The sequence below is a fragment of the Tiliqua scincoides genome, chromosome 5 (genome assembly GCF_035046505.1).
Source record: "Tiliqua scincoides isolate rTilSci1 chromosome 5, rTilSci1.hap2, whole genome shotgun sequence".
Classification (NCBI taxonomy): domain Eukaryota; kingdom Metazoa; phylum Chordata; class Lepidosauria; order Squamata; family Scincidae; genus Tiliqua; species Tiliqua scincoides.
Window position 1 is genome coordinate 44,421,927 of NC_089825.1, and position 13,824 is coordinate 44,435,750.

At 43.0% G+C, this 13,824-nt stretch overlaps 1 protein-coding gene across 1 annotated transcript in view; it reads right to left on the reverse strand.

The window, feature by feature from the left end:
- Positions 1 to 13,824, reverse strand: part of NGLY1 (N-glycanase 1) — a 25,941-nt gene continuing 12,117 nt past the window's right edge. The window contains exons 8-12 of the mRNA XM_066627952.1: positions 12,808 to 12,918; positions 11,004 to 11,168; positions 9,743 to 9,928; positions 5,778 to 5,955; positions 1 to 329 (exon numbers count right to left, since the gene is read on the reverse strand). Coding sequence (XP_066484049.1) covers positions 157 to 329; positions 5,778 to 5,955; positions 9,743 to 9,928; positions 11,004 to 11,168; positions 12,808 to 12,918 — 813 coding nt within the window. The 3' untranslated portion in view covers positions 1 to 156. The remainder of the gene's footprint in view (positions 330 to 5,777; positions 5,956 to 9,742; positions 9,929 to 11,003; positions 11,169 to 12,807; positions 12,919 to 13,824) is intronic.

Here is a 13,824-nt window from a genome sequence, read left to right on the forward strand (position 1 = left end):
TTCCAACATTTCTTTATGTTTCACATTAAGAGAAATATGCTTTTCACAAGTCATGTGAAAGAGTGGCAAGACCTTCCAACAGAGTTCATAGGCTTTTAAAAAATATTTTGCACCAGAAGTCCTTGCTTGATACTGATGTATTCTCTGCTTAGATATTCAAAGATCACTGAATTTTATAATGATCTCAAAACAATCTTCAGTCTCATTTAAACTTTGCCTAAATAGTTGTGTGTGTTGCCACGCAATATCACCATCTCCTCCACTTAGTTCAGCCTCCAAAATAACATCTGTTACATTGGAAATATCAGGATAAGCGTGAAGGCTTTTGTCTAGAGAAAGGGAAAAAACAAAATGAATCCTGTTAAAAACAATGTGTACTAAAAACATATATGTGTATGTAAAATCTAACTAGAGAATATTAACCACCAGGGCCAACCCTGTGGCAAGGCAACAATGTGGGCCCTACTACAGTTTGAGTGGTTCTCAAACTTTTAGCACCGGGGCCTACTTTTTGGAATGAGAATCTGTCAGGACCCACCAGAAGTGACATCATAACCAAAAGTGACATCATCAAGCAGGAAAAATTTTAACAATCCTAGGCTGAATCCTACCCAAACTTACCCGGAAGTAAGTTCCATTGTCTATCAGTGTTAAAAGCATATACAAAGTAGCCTGTTAAAAGTACAGATCTATAATATTTCCCCAATGCAATCACATGCCATGGTAGCATCAAATCTAATATATTAAAAATAAAATATTGAAATGAATGGGGACCCACCTGAAATTGGCTCATCACCTCGTGGACCCCGACCCACAGTTTGAGAAATATTGTTCTACAGCATGCGTGCGTATGCATATTTGGAAAACCCCTGTGGCTCAGTGTGCTCTCTCCTCCCTTTTCTCTCCCAATGCAGCTCTTCCATCCCTGTGTTTACCAAGTGGACAACCTAGTAGAGGCAATTTCTACCTTTCCCACCCTTGGAGATTGGAAGAAGAGGAGCTTTTGCCTCCCATGACTTGCTCCCAGGCAGGGTAACCAGATACAATAGAGGACAGAGTGCCTATACCTTTAATCATTGTATAGAAGAGGGAATTTTGTCAGGTCAGCACAATAAGGAAGGGCTTTAAAAGCTGCATCTGCCAAAATTCCCTCTTCTATACAATGATTAAAGATATAGGCAATCCGTCCTCCACTGTGTCTGGTCACCCTGCTTCCAAGGCCCTTTATGATAACGCAGAATGCCCCTGGGAGTCAGTCTGATTGGTCAAGAATGAAACTCATGCAAGCACTTTTCCCTCAAGTGGGCAATCAGACCCTCTGCATTATCCCAGAGAGAGCAGCATTCACTGCCCCCTGTAATGGAAATGCACAAGCTCTCTCAAGGAGATAGGGTGTTGTGTGGCGTCCAAAGAGGCCCCTTGCTCTCACAGGTCTGGGAAGCACGGGGTTAAAACTTTTAGCAGTGGGTGTGCTTCACAGTTGCAGTCATTAGAGGCAACAAGGTCTTCAAGGATAAAATCAGCACCTGAAGAAGAGAGAGTGTGTGGTGTAGAAGGAAAGAGCTTGGAGAGACTAAGAGGAAAGTGCTTAGAGGAAAGTGGATGGATGGAACAGAGACTGTGGGTACAGAGACTGCTGGAGACTAGTGTGTGGTTGCCGTGCTCAGGAGCTGCTGAGAACCAAGGTGTTGCTGCAGTGGCCAGAGAAGCTGCTGGTGGGAGAGGGAGGGAAAAAGGACTTTGCAGGTTGAGCATGCGAGTCACCCTGGGGGGGGGCAGTACCCAGCAGTGCTTTCTGCAGAATTGGGGCTACTTTGAGTGAAAAGAAGAATTAATTAGCTTAAAGAAGGAATAGGTTTACTAGGCCAGATTTGGGAAGGGAATTTGGCAAAACACTCCCCCTGCATCTCTTCATCACCCCATTACCTTCAAGCATGGTGGAGGCAAAAGCACTGGCTGCCAAAAAAACAAAAACCAGGAAGACAGCAATCCACTTCCTTTATTCCTTTAAATAAAACAGAAGAGCCAGGACATACTGATAAGGGGGTAGGGAAGTGGGTTGTTGCCACCATGCAAACTTCCACCAAAAAACTATATAGAAGGAGGCAATCTTCTTCCTTATCCCCTTTCTTCACTCCTTTCTCAGATGGTCCCTTTAAATAAAACAAGAAGTGTGCAACATTCAAGGACTGCTCTTTCTGCTTTATTTATGCAAGGAAGAAGTGGAAAGAGTGGGATGGATTGATTCCTCTTGATCCATTTTGCACTCACTAAAAGCAATCAGGAAGCAGATTAGAGTGGTTCTACCTGCAGGGGGCTGGAGGAAGGCAGTGGCAGCAGACTTGGGGTTAAAGGCATCCTGAGGTGGTTTGCCACATCCCACAAGCAGCATCATTTGTGTCATTGATGGGTGACCGCTGGTCGTTTGGGCCCTTGCATCAGAATTTATTTACAAATCATATAGTGTAAGATAGAATACCTAGCTATTTTAGGTAAAATCCTAGACACACTGAAGTCAAATTGGAATTGAGATGTTTGTACTAATTTGCAGATCAAGCCACAAGCTTATTGAGTATTTGGATTTAAGGCCTTCTCTGGAATTTTCTCCAAGTTACAGGCATACATGTAACATACACCAGATCTGCATTATAAACATCTGGGACGATATATGTGTAGTATTGCTGTGCCAAAAATGGTTCCAAACCGAAGACGGGTTAGATGAACCCCCACAGTCTCCATGACCCCCACAGTCTCCTAAATAGTTTAGGAATGGCAAAACATGCACGTTTAAAAGAGAACCATGCTGTATTATTGTGTAATCATACAAATTTAAAGGGGAAGACTAAGAATTATGAAAATCAAATAAGGCCTACACATCATTATGGGCAGTTGCTGTGCTACAACATTCACCAGGGGTGAGAAAGAGGGGGCAAAGACAATTCTAAAGACTAAAGTTGTTTTTCATGTGCATGAGCTATCTGAGAAAAGTGCAGGAAACTCATTCATTTGTTCAACAGCTGCAGTTCCAGCTGCAATCATACATGATGCTCAGCCAATGTCATGAGAGGGATGGATGGGAAGCAGGGAATTGCCCTGCTGAATTGAGCCCCTTCTTATGAGAAAAGCAAATGAACACATTCAAATACAGCATAAGCAACATGAGCTCAAATGGCAGATGATACAAATATGAAATACAACAATAGACATTATCTAAGTTCAGTTTGTAATCAATGGGAGTAAACTGGCTCAGATCCTAGTAGTTTAGCTTGAATGAAAAGTAAATTAGACTGACTGCACTGGCATTTAAATGTAACACACACACACCCCAAAATAAAGGGAGTTAAAGGCCAAACTGCACATTACAAACAACATATAACACGGCTCCGATTAGAGCTGGCTCCAGCTGTAAAGCATTTTGGGACCACACAGAGGCCAGTGCCATCAGTAGAGAGGCCTCTGCCAGCAGGCCTCTGTCACCGCTGGAACTACAGCCACTGATTGGGGTAAGTGAACAGCTGGGCAGCAGAGAGGTGGGCAGAGGGCAGAACAGGTGCGGGGAGGGATGTAACTGGGTGGGGGAAGGGCAGACCAGGTTTCAGTGGCTTTCAGTAAACACTTTTTCTTTTTAAAATGGTATGGGGAGGGGGATGATCAGGATCAGGCCACAGTGGAAGCAAAGTAGAAAAGCTCCTGCAATGGTAGGAGATTTAGGTCCCCCCTTTTTCCCCAGACTGAAACCTTCAACAGATTCTATCAGCCTGTATGTCACTAGCTGACCTTAGACGGCCACATGGTCAGCCTCTGCCAGATCTTTTTGTGGATTCTCAGCCTTGCTGTCTGGATAGCAGCAGGACAATAATCAAAAGCCAATCTTGTGCTGGGATTGGCATGTCAGTCCACTGGGCATCTGAGTTCACCTGACCTGTAGCTACGGGGGTAGGGGTGGGTAATTACTGCAGGCATCATAATGTGCTGTGTAAGCAGCCTCTCCCGCTTGCCGTCAGAGCCATTTTGGGAAGTGAGAGCAATGCGTGGGAGATGCTGCCTGGTTCAGTGAGCACCTGCAGGTTGCTGTCACTGCCCAGAATGGTTCCAACAGCTAGTGTGAGGGGCCATTTACAAGGTACATTGCAGCACCTCCAATACTTACTGCTCTTCCCCCACATACACTATGGCACCTGACAGGTCAGAAGGCAGTTTGGTGGGCTCAGTTTGGGATTTGAATCCACCAATCAGACAGGATGGTCTGCACCTATCTGATTATTTAAATCAGAGCCTGAAGATGCTCTGGATGCTCTTTGCTTCAGCTTCCAGGGTGAGCACTGGGTATAGTCGCCCCACCCTCCTTATTAGGAATCTAACTGACCTCCCTTTAATAGAAGGTGAAAGACCACCTACTTGAAGAATATACCTCAAGCAAGTAGTAGCTAGGGATGTCTAACAAGATGTGTTAGTTTTATTATTTTGGATGTTTCAATTTTTTATCTTAGGACTGCTTGTTTTCTATCCCAAGCACCCCCCCCCATCTCTGTATTTTGCTCTTGACTAAGTTCATTTTTTTATGCCTTACTAATTACCAGTCTAGCTGCTTGAAACCAGAACAGAGCTTTGTCAGCACTCCAGAAAAACCACCAGGCCAATACACTACTGCACTTGTTGGGCTGTGGGGTAGGGGTCTGCACATTCTGGTGGGGTCTGCAAGACATGACTAGAGAAACTTGGGGGGATTGGTTTTTTAATGTCCCAGATATTACTGTCATTCTTCACAGCCTCAACTTATCATTACAATATTGCCCTATTTTGGGCGCCTCCTGTTCCCTGGCACTATTTTTTTTAAATAAATAAATAAAAAATCCTGACACCCCAAGCATAACCAGTCTGCTCCTCCATGGGATAGAGGTACTGAAATGGCTGCTGCTGTATCCCACATGGCCAGGGAGGCAGCTGGAGGTCTCCTTGAAGTAAGGAAACGTAGGTTCCCTTACCCTGGGTTGGGCCCCGGCAGCCCCTATAGGTTTATTTGAATCTGTACCAGCTCAATTGTTAATGCAGAACTGAGGAGACCTGTGTAGGCTTCAAGGCAAGGGGGGGGGGATAGGGTGTAGCAGCAGCCTCTGCTGCCATTCCCACATCCTTCCTGAAAGCCAATTGACCTCCGGAAAGTTAATGAAAAGGCTTTTCTCCAATAAGAACATGGGGGGGGGGGTGTGTGCTGTCAGGATCAGAACCACAGATGAGGCAAAGTGCTAAAGCTTCCCTACACCCATAATGGTTTCTTCCCATTTTGGACACCCCACCCAACCCTTTTTTATTTTAAAGGAATACACACTGGGTCATGTTATGTATTTCTCACAATATATAGTTTGATCCTCAGATTTGCATACATTCTCCCTTTAACCCATAAAACTCGGAGTTACTGTACAATCCTAGGCATACCTACTCCAAAGTAAGTTCCACTGACTTCAGCAGGACTTACTCCTAGTTAGAGTGCATAGGATTGCAGCCTAAATTGGGAAAACATACAAAAAGTACAAATTCAGCCACTGACTTGCTAATTATGCTAGATTTGCTATTGTCCTTCCATCTCAGTTTTCTAAAATGAAAATAATGACCCACCTTGCAGATCCATTGTGAGGATGAATAAGCTACTCAGACATTAACAATGATATATATAAATTATAATTGTGGATATTAAAAATATGGATAATAATTAAATCCTAATGTTCTTGTTTTGTTTACAGCTGCACGTCCAAAACAGTAAAAAGTTTCACACTTGCCTTCATTTACATTGACGGCTTTGCCTCCAGAGCGCAGCATCCATCTTACTCTCCCGCTCTGAAATGTCTGACTGCTCGTTCTGACTGAAATGTTTTCTATTTTTAGACCAACTGAGCCACACTCAAACTTCCAGCAGATATAACCAGAATACGACCCTTCTTTTCGTGCTAAATAAACCTATTTAGAAAGAAAATGTGCATAAGCAATACTGAATCAAATCAAGAGCATTACATCTTGTACATGTACAGGTTGAACCTTGGTATCCACAAGGTTTCCATTCCTAGAATCCCTATGGATGCCAAAAATCATGTTAAAGGAAATCCATTTAAAAAACAATGTCCCCTTGCTCAGTGATTTAAAAACAGCCTTGCTTATCTTTGTAATGCACAAGAGTGGCAGCAAGCTGATAATCAATCAATCTCTCTCCAGGCAATTAAAAGCTTCACTTTGAGGCAAGTGACCCCTCCCCTTCACTTCATTGGAAACTTGGGAAAGAAAGCAAAGATAATGCAAAGCAGAGGTGATAATCACTTCTGCTTTGCATTTTCATGTGGTCCAGGGGGAAGGGAAGTGAGTGAAGTGCCTAGGAGTGAAGGCTTTTTAGGTGCCTTGAGAGAGATGACTGATTGTCTAACTGCTGCCAGTTCTCCCCCATTACAATGGTCTGTGAGGCTGTTTTTAAAAGGGACATTTTTCCTTTCTCATCCTATCCATACTTTCCTGGGAGTAAGTCTCATTGACCACAATGGAACTTACTTTTGAGAGGACATGCATAGGATTGGGCTGTCAGACTGCTATCTTACATTTACTATTAGGGAGCAAGTCCTATTCCATTTAAATTGTTTTGCTTCTGAGTAAATATGCACAGGATCAGATTGCATATCCTATTGAATTCAATCAGATCAAAGGCATCTGTGTTCCTGATTGCAGCCTAAAAATGAAATCGTAAGTGTGTTTAGTGAGAAATACTTTCCACCCTGTTCAATGAGATGGGCTGGGCAATCCTATACGCTGGTTACCATCCTGGCTATGTTGGCCTAATGTAATCAGGATCCGATACCAGTACAGCTCAAAAGGGAGAGGAAGAACTCAAATTCCAGAGACCTACAACCCATCAACTACTCTCATCAACTACTCTCCCAGCATCCATGGCAACATTGCCAGAACTCACCAGTCATGGATGGCCTGCTGATGACACTCCCACATAGCTCAGGCATGGAAAGTGCCAATCCACGTACAGTGATGGGGGACACACCGACTAAATAGTCGACACATCACACTTACCCCACCTAACACAAGGATGCTACAGTACTTTCTACTGCATGAGGCAGTACATAACATGAGACTAACAATAGACAGCTGGTAGGGCCCTGAAGAGTGGTGAATCCTCTCCTACCACAGACACACACTGCTAAGAACCACTCTTGAGCATAGGACACAAAGGAAAGAAAGATAGTTCCCTTAGAGGATGCAGGCATAGGACACAAATACATTGGTCTCCCCAAGCCAAGGGGTCAAGTCCCCATGAGGGAACAATAGTCATGTACTGGGAAATCACCTTGCTACTGAGGGGGAACAGAAGAAACAAAACAGAAACAAAGGAATCCTTGACTACACTGACGAGAATGCTAGAAGCACAGAGACCCAAGACAGGGAGCAGATAAGCCAGATTCAAGCTCAGCTGGGGGGAATGGTAAAACCAAGGCTAAATTCATCCTTTGCATGATTGGCCAGCAATACCCATAGGAGAAGCAAAAACGGAGTACCAGCCAGGTCTCCAACCTATACGGCCCAGTTTACAGAATCCATCACTCAGCCACAACAGCAAAGAAATGCAGCAGGGGAACTGGTCATCACACATCCAGCATGGCCTAGCCAACATTATGCTCCAGGAACCCAATGGAATGCTAGCCTGTGGACCAGCAAACATCAGGTACAAATGGTCACAACTTGAGTGGCCATAAGTCAGTGGTAGCACTTTGTCTGCATGCGAACAATAAGTCTCTGGTTCAATCTCTGGCAGCATTTACAGGTAGGGTTGAGAAAGGCTGTTGTCTGAAATCCTGGAGAGATTCTGCCAGGTAAGATGGTTCAAGGTTTGGTGTAAGAAAATTTCCCCTCATCTTTCTCTCAGCATGCTCACATCTCTGCCCCACATTTTGGGCTTCTGCAAGCTGAAGTTAGAGCTGTGGTGTAGATATGCCAATTTAGCATTCTTTCAGTATTCTGGCAATGGGGCTAGCATACCCTGATTTCCACCAGCAGAAGAGGGCTTACACCTGTTTCTATGCTATTAAAACCAGGTATTTTTTAAAGTAAAGAACTGTGCCCTTACTACATAGCAAGTGTGCTTCGAATTGCAGCCTAAGGATCAAAGCACTTATTTCTCAGTAAACACTCATAGGATCAGGCTACATGTCTAATAGTCAGTCATAACAGCTCAATAAATTATTCATTAAGTACTTCTATATATAGTTATGGTTTACATAATTCTTGTATCTACTTCCAGTTTTAAAGTGAAATTGGTTTGCTGAAATGTTAAATGGGTCAGATTAAAGATCTTGTTCTGCATCAGCATTTTCTGCAAAAAATTAGTTTTACAAAGCCCTACATCTGTGTAATGAATGAGGAATAATGCTGCAAATATAAATCACTCTGGCCTGGATCCTGAGATGCAGTTATACCTTAATGCGCTGCACTCATGCAAGTCAACAACTGCTCATCAACCAAACATAATTTACATAAACCACATGCCAGCCCACTCTTTTTGGCAGGGGGAACGAGGAAGATGGGCTGGATTCAGCCCTTCACCTCAAATTCAGTTCATCTGTCATGAGCTACCTACATGGACCTGATCCAGCATGGAGATCTGCACATGTACGCCATGGAACTGGATGCAGTATTTAAGGGGTACTGCATTCACAGGAACCAATGCTGGATTGGGACATCGAGATTAGTTGCCTTTTCACTGTTTATGCTGACTGCTGGAAATGCTCTTTCCCCACATTATAATCTGTGATCTCCTTCACTGAGGCTTGAAGTTCGTGTTCAATTGTTATTTTAGTTTTTTTACAAATGGAAATGGGCTTTATTAATACAAGGTGACTGACATGCTTTGAGTTTTTGCAGATGGGGAAGTAACATTTAGGCCAAGGAAATTCTACCTACTGTGGTGCAGCAGAGAGAAAAGATATAATATAAAGCCCCTTCGGTGCACAAAAAAATTAATTCTTTGGAAAGGTAGCATTTTTATTATAGGCTGTTCTTGTATTAAGTCCACCTCTGAATGGGAAATGTCAGGCGTAAGGTTTAATATCGGAACAGATATTTGTTATCAGCAACCAACTCCACTGTCCTATTCTGAAAGGGCAAGTGCCTTCACAGCCAGCTTCTCACTTAGCTGGCAATCTTATCTGAAGTTGGACATTAATATTTGCCAACCCAAGCGGAATATGTAAACATCCAGAGAAGTACTGATGCACAAACTTTTCAACTTGAGGTTTCATAGAATGCTTACATTCATAACGGAAAGGTGTTCTAGAGTAACTTCCCTGGGATGCCACTTACCAGGTATGGAGACTTGTGACTCATGGATTTGACTTGAGTCATCAAAACATGTGTTTTTCATAATTCATGGTGACTTGAGTCATGCATGTCAAAAACTCAGACACTGACTTGGGGGTTTTACCTAAAAATGAAAAGACTTGAATAGACTCAAGTCAAAACACGCTTTTGTGTCTGCTTGTAATTCTGTTTTGCACATGTGTGCTTCCTTGCCTTTTCTTTTTTTCCTTTTTTTTTGCTGCTTCAAAAAGACTTGGACATGAGTCAAAATGACTCAAAAAACAACTCTGAATGAGTTGTGGCAGCCACCCATTAAGACTTGAAGGCAACTCAAGTAAAGCGGGGTGGAAACTCGGAATTCAACTTGGCGCTGTGTGTTTGGCACATCTCTGCTACTTACCATTTTCCAGTCTGTTTCAACCTTTCGCCGTAGAGATTCCACCTTCCATACACCCTTCTCCCAGCCATTAAGCTTTTCATCATTATTGGATATCCGCTTGTAACAGTCTTCCACTATATTGTATCTGAGATGGAGAAGTTTAGAGGCCTTCTCTTGTCCAGTCGGGATAAAAATAACTTCTTTGCTCTAGTTAATCGAACCCAAAACTTTGTTACGTTTTCGTTAAATACTTAATTAGTGTTGATATTGACTGATACAACCTATCAGTAAAGTCTATATGAGGTACATAGAAATATACGTTTTAACTTATATAATCTGTGAAGAAAGAACAGTTGAAGCTATTCCTCACTACATGTTCCATCATGTTATAACTGAAAATGCATGAAATAGGTTTTCAAATCAATTAGTAAAAGACTGTAAACATTGGTCAGCCCAACAAAAATCAGATTTCTTTTGGTCAGTTAACACAAAGAGACTGTACCACCTACAAGCAACTATTGCTTTGGTTACTTCCAAATGAAACAAAATTATTTTGATTCATGTGTAGTGGACAGTAATTGGGACATTTTCTATCAAATGGTCTGATACAATAACTACTATATATAGTCACAAGTTGTCTGAATATGTTTTTGTTTCATGATCAATTGGTTAGCTGTTTTGGTATTAGAACGTCTTGTTTATGAAACTTTATTACCAATATGTTAAAATCAATTGAACAAGTTACTCGTAATTTAATTCTGTGGGATTTATGTATGACTGATGGCCCAATCTTACCCTGGGACAGCCAAAAGCATGCAGCAACACTGATACAGCCCTACGCTGCATGCTATGGCCCAGCCAGAGACCAGGCAGTGGCAGAGAAGGAAATAAAGGACTTTTATATTTGCGTGCTGTGCTGTTCCCTGGTCCCCAATGGGCCTACTCAGACCTAAACCAGCTGTTTTGCTGGTGTAAATCTGAGTAGGTCCCAAGAGGCACGCTGGGCCTGGGCTGAGAGCATAGGATATCGGCGATGCCACTTCTGCCAAGATCCACACCCTTGACAAGCCCCTGGTCCAGTCCAATCCCCACCCAGATCCCCCACAGAATTGCCCCTTCTGCCTCCAGCCACTTGTGCTGGCAGCTTTGAAGCGCATAATGGTGGCATGGCTTTTGTGCTGATGCAACAGGGCCTTTGACAGCAGATCATGAGAGGATTAGACCATGGATAACTGGAGCACAAACTAAGAATTCTAAAATAATCACCAAATGTATTAAATACCTTTAAATCAATTTCACCTCTGGCTATTCTCCAAGCCAAAGATCCAGATATCCTTCCACCAAGTTCTCCTGGCTTAGGAGTTTTAGGAGAAATGAATTCAACCAGCTCCACTATGAGCCTCTCCAAGAGCTCCCATTTTCTTCCTTCGGTCAAAGACTGCTGTCTCTGCAATTGCAAAAAGCAGGATTAAAAAGTACGATTAGCGTCATGTCCATTCTCTACTGTCATTCTGTAGAAAATGGAATAAAACAAATAACTGTTTAAAGAGCTCTTTAAATGTTAGTTTGTCTTAACCTGGATCGACACACAGTTAGACACATTAATACACAGTTTGGATATAAGGCAAAGGGGAAGTTGAATGGAAACATGTTTACACTATGCTCAACCTGAATTAATAACTAACTTGTAAAATTTTGGATTCACAGTTATTTAAGCAAACTGAGCAAACTTTGTTCATACACAGGATCCTCCCCAAACCCCCTCTTCCCATTCCCTGAGCCTCTGAAAGCTGCTTCTGATGATTGGGCAACCCTCAGGAACACCCTAGGACATGCAGCTTATGGAAGATGGCTCTGCATAGTTTTGGAATTCCTTTGCCCCCTGCACATGTCCACATCCAAAGCCATGCCCAAGGATCCCCCAAACTTCAGGAGCAACTTTGAAGGATGATGACTCAGAAGATGGCAGTGCAGATGAGGGGACAGCAATAACCCCTTGTACTTGAACCACTGCCCAAGTGCTAGTTTGAATGCAGCTGTACACAGACCCAGCTGTTCACAGCTTCCAGTGGCAGCCAGGTTGCGCTCCTTGGCTAAGTTGCATTTACGACAGCCAGAAAGCATGAAATATGTTCCGCTAGCATAGCATGCCCTTAGGATTGGGCTGTTAAACTAATTTTGTTGTCCGTTTGATTTATCTATTTTATTTATTTGGGAGTTTTTATTCTATCCTTCCATTCAACAGAACACGCAATGTGGCTGACAACTCTTGCTATTATGTGTATGGCTGGCCACGCATATTATAAAGCCAAGGTGCAATGTATGGCCAAGATGCAATGTTGCATTTTTTAAAATAGTCTAAGAGCCCAATCCTGAACTGGGTCAGCACCGGTGGCTGGTGGGCTACCCTGGCAACTGCCATCGCAGAAGTGCCATTAGGCACTCCTGCACCAGTGGAGAAGATGCAGCACCGCTGCTGAGGTCTGCGCCGAGAAGGCAACCTTGTGGAGTGGCTGGAAGTGAGTACTCCAGCCAGCCAGTGGAGAGGCTTTCTAGGGTGGGGGAAGGCGGGGAGGGGGCAGAACTGGGTGGGGGAGAGGTCAGATCGAAGGAATGAATGGGCCTGGGATGAGGGCTGAGATGACAGCAAAGTCTGCTACCAAATCCTATGCCCTCTCCCAAGCAGTGGAGCCCTACATGGGCCTCCTTGGTTCTGTGCTAGCTCTAGAGTTGGCACAGTTCCAAGGAGACCCATTGGGGTTGCCAGGACCCAACATGGGGTAAGAGAACATTTGTTCCCTTACCCTAAGAAGGCTACCAGCGGCTGCCCCAGCCCCGCAGGATACAGCTGTGGTCATTTCGGTACCGCTGTTCCTCACAGTGGCCCAGGGGCATAGGACTGGGCTGTTATTTTGCAAGCAGAAAAAAAATCAAATACTGCACCAGCTATATTTACAAAGAAGATTGTCTCTATCTGTGTCAGCTGATGGCAACATATTAATTCCACAATCCCTGATTCAAGGATTGCTTGTTTCCAGTTCTTGTTTGTGTCATTTTAACAAATCAGCCAAGACAAAACGACCTACCATTTTGTTAAGGTTATTGATTGTTTCATGTAGCAGAGCTTCTTTGACCTTTGTCCTTCTAGTGAGCACTTCTTCATGTTTACAGGAGTATCGCCAGGTGACATCAATAACCTGAAGAATTACGAAAGGAAAACACATTAATACCAGCTGTGGTACATACAGCAGCTTGACAGTCCAATCCTAACCTGTGCTGGCGCAGCTAGGCTGCATGGCCTGCACTATATCCAATGCAGGTTAGGAGGATGGAGGTCTACTCAGGGTCAGGGGATATTTCAGCCTTATGCTGAATAAAGCCCCAGTCTGCCCAATGGGGGTCCTCAGATCTGCACCAGCTATTTAGCTGGTGCAAATCCAGGAAGCCTGATGTAATGCCATAAGGCAGTGGTACTCAAACTTTTCCGGCCAGTGGCTCCCTTGACCCCCGTGGCCGTTGGCCATGACTCCCCATCATGTTCCTGAGGGCTGGAAGTGACATCATTAAACAGGAAGTGGCCAGAAATATTAACTATTTTAAATGTATTAAATATAATATTATAAAATTATATTTATTGTAATATTAAATATTAAATATATATTAACTATCTTAATATTAATTATATTAATCATATCATTAATTAAATGCAGATCTTAAAAATATATTATTAATACACAGCAATATACATGCTTTATAAATGATCAGCTGCTGATCACTGTTGGAGACAGGATGCTGGAGTAGGTAGATTTTGTCTAGTCCAGGAGGACTCATTTTTTAAAACTTTGTAAGCATACCAATAGAATTATTTCATCAAATGAACTTTGTGAACAACCAGTCTGACCAACATTACACACACACACCCCTGTGGACCCCAATCCAACAAGTCATTTCTCCCATTCTCCTTGGATAGGACTGAACCCTTTATTAATTTAATGAAATTAAATTTTTCCTGCAGCTGGTGGGGAAAACAAAAATAGACCATGAAAATATATCAGAGCTGATAAGGGTTTGGTTAGGAAGCTGATTTGTCTCCTATACTAGGA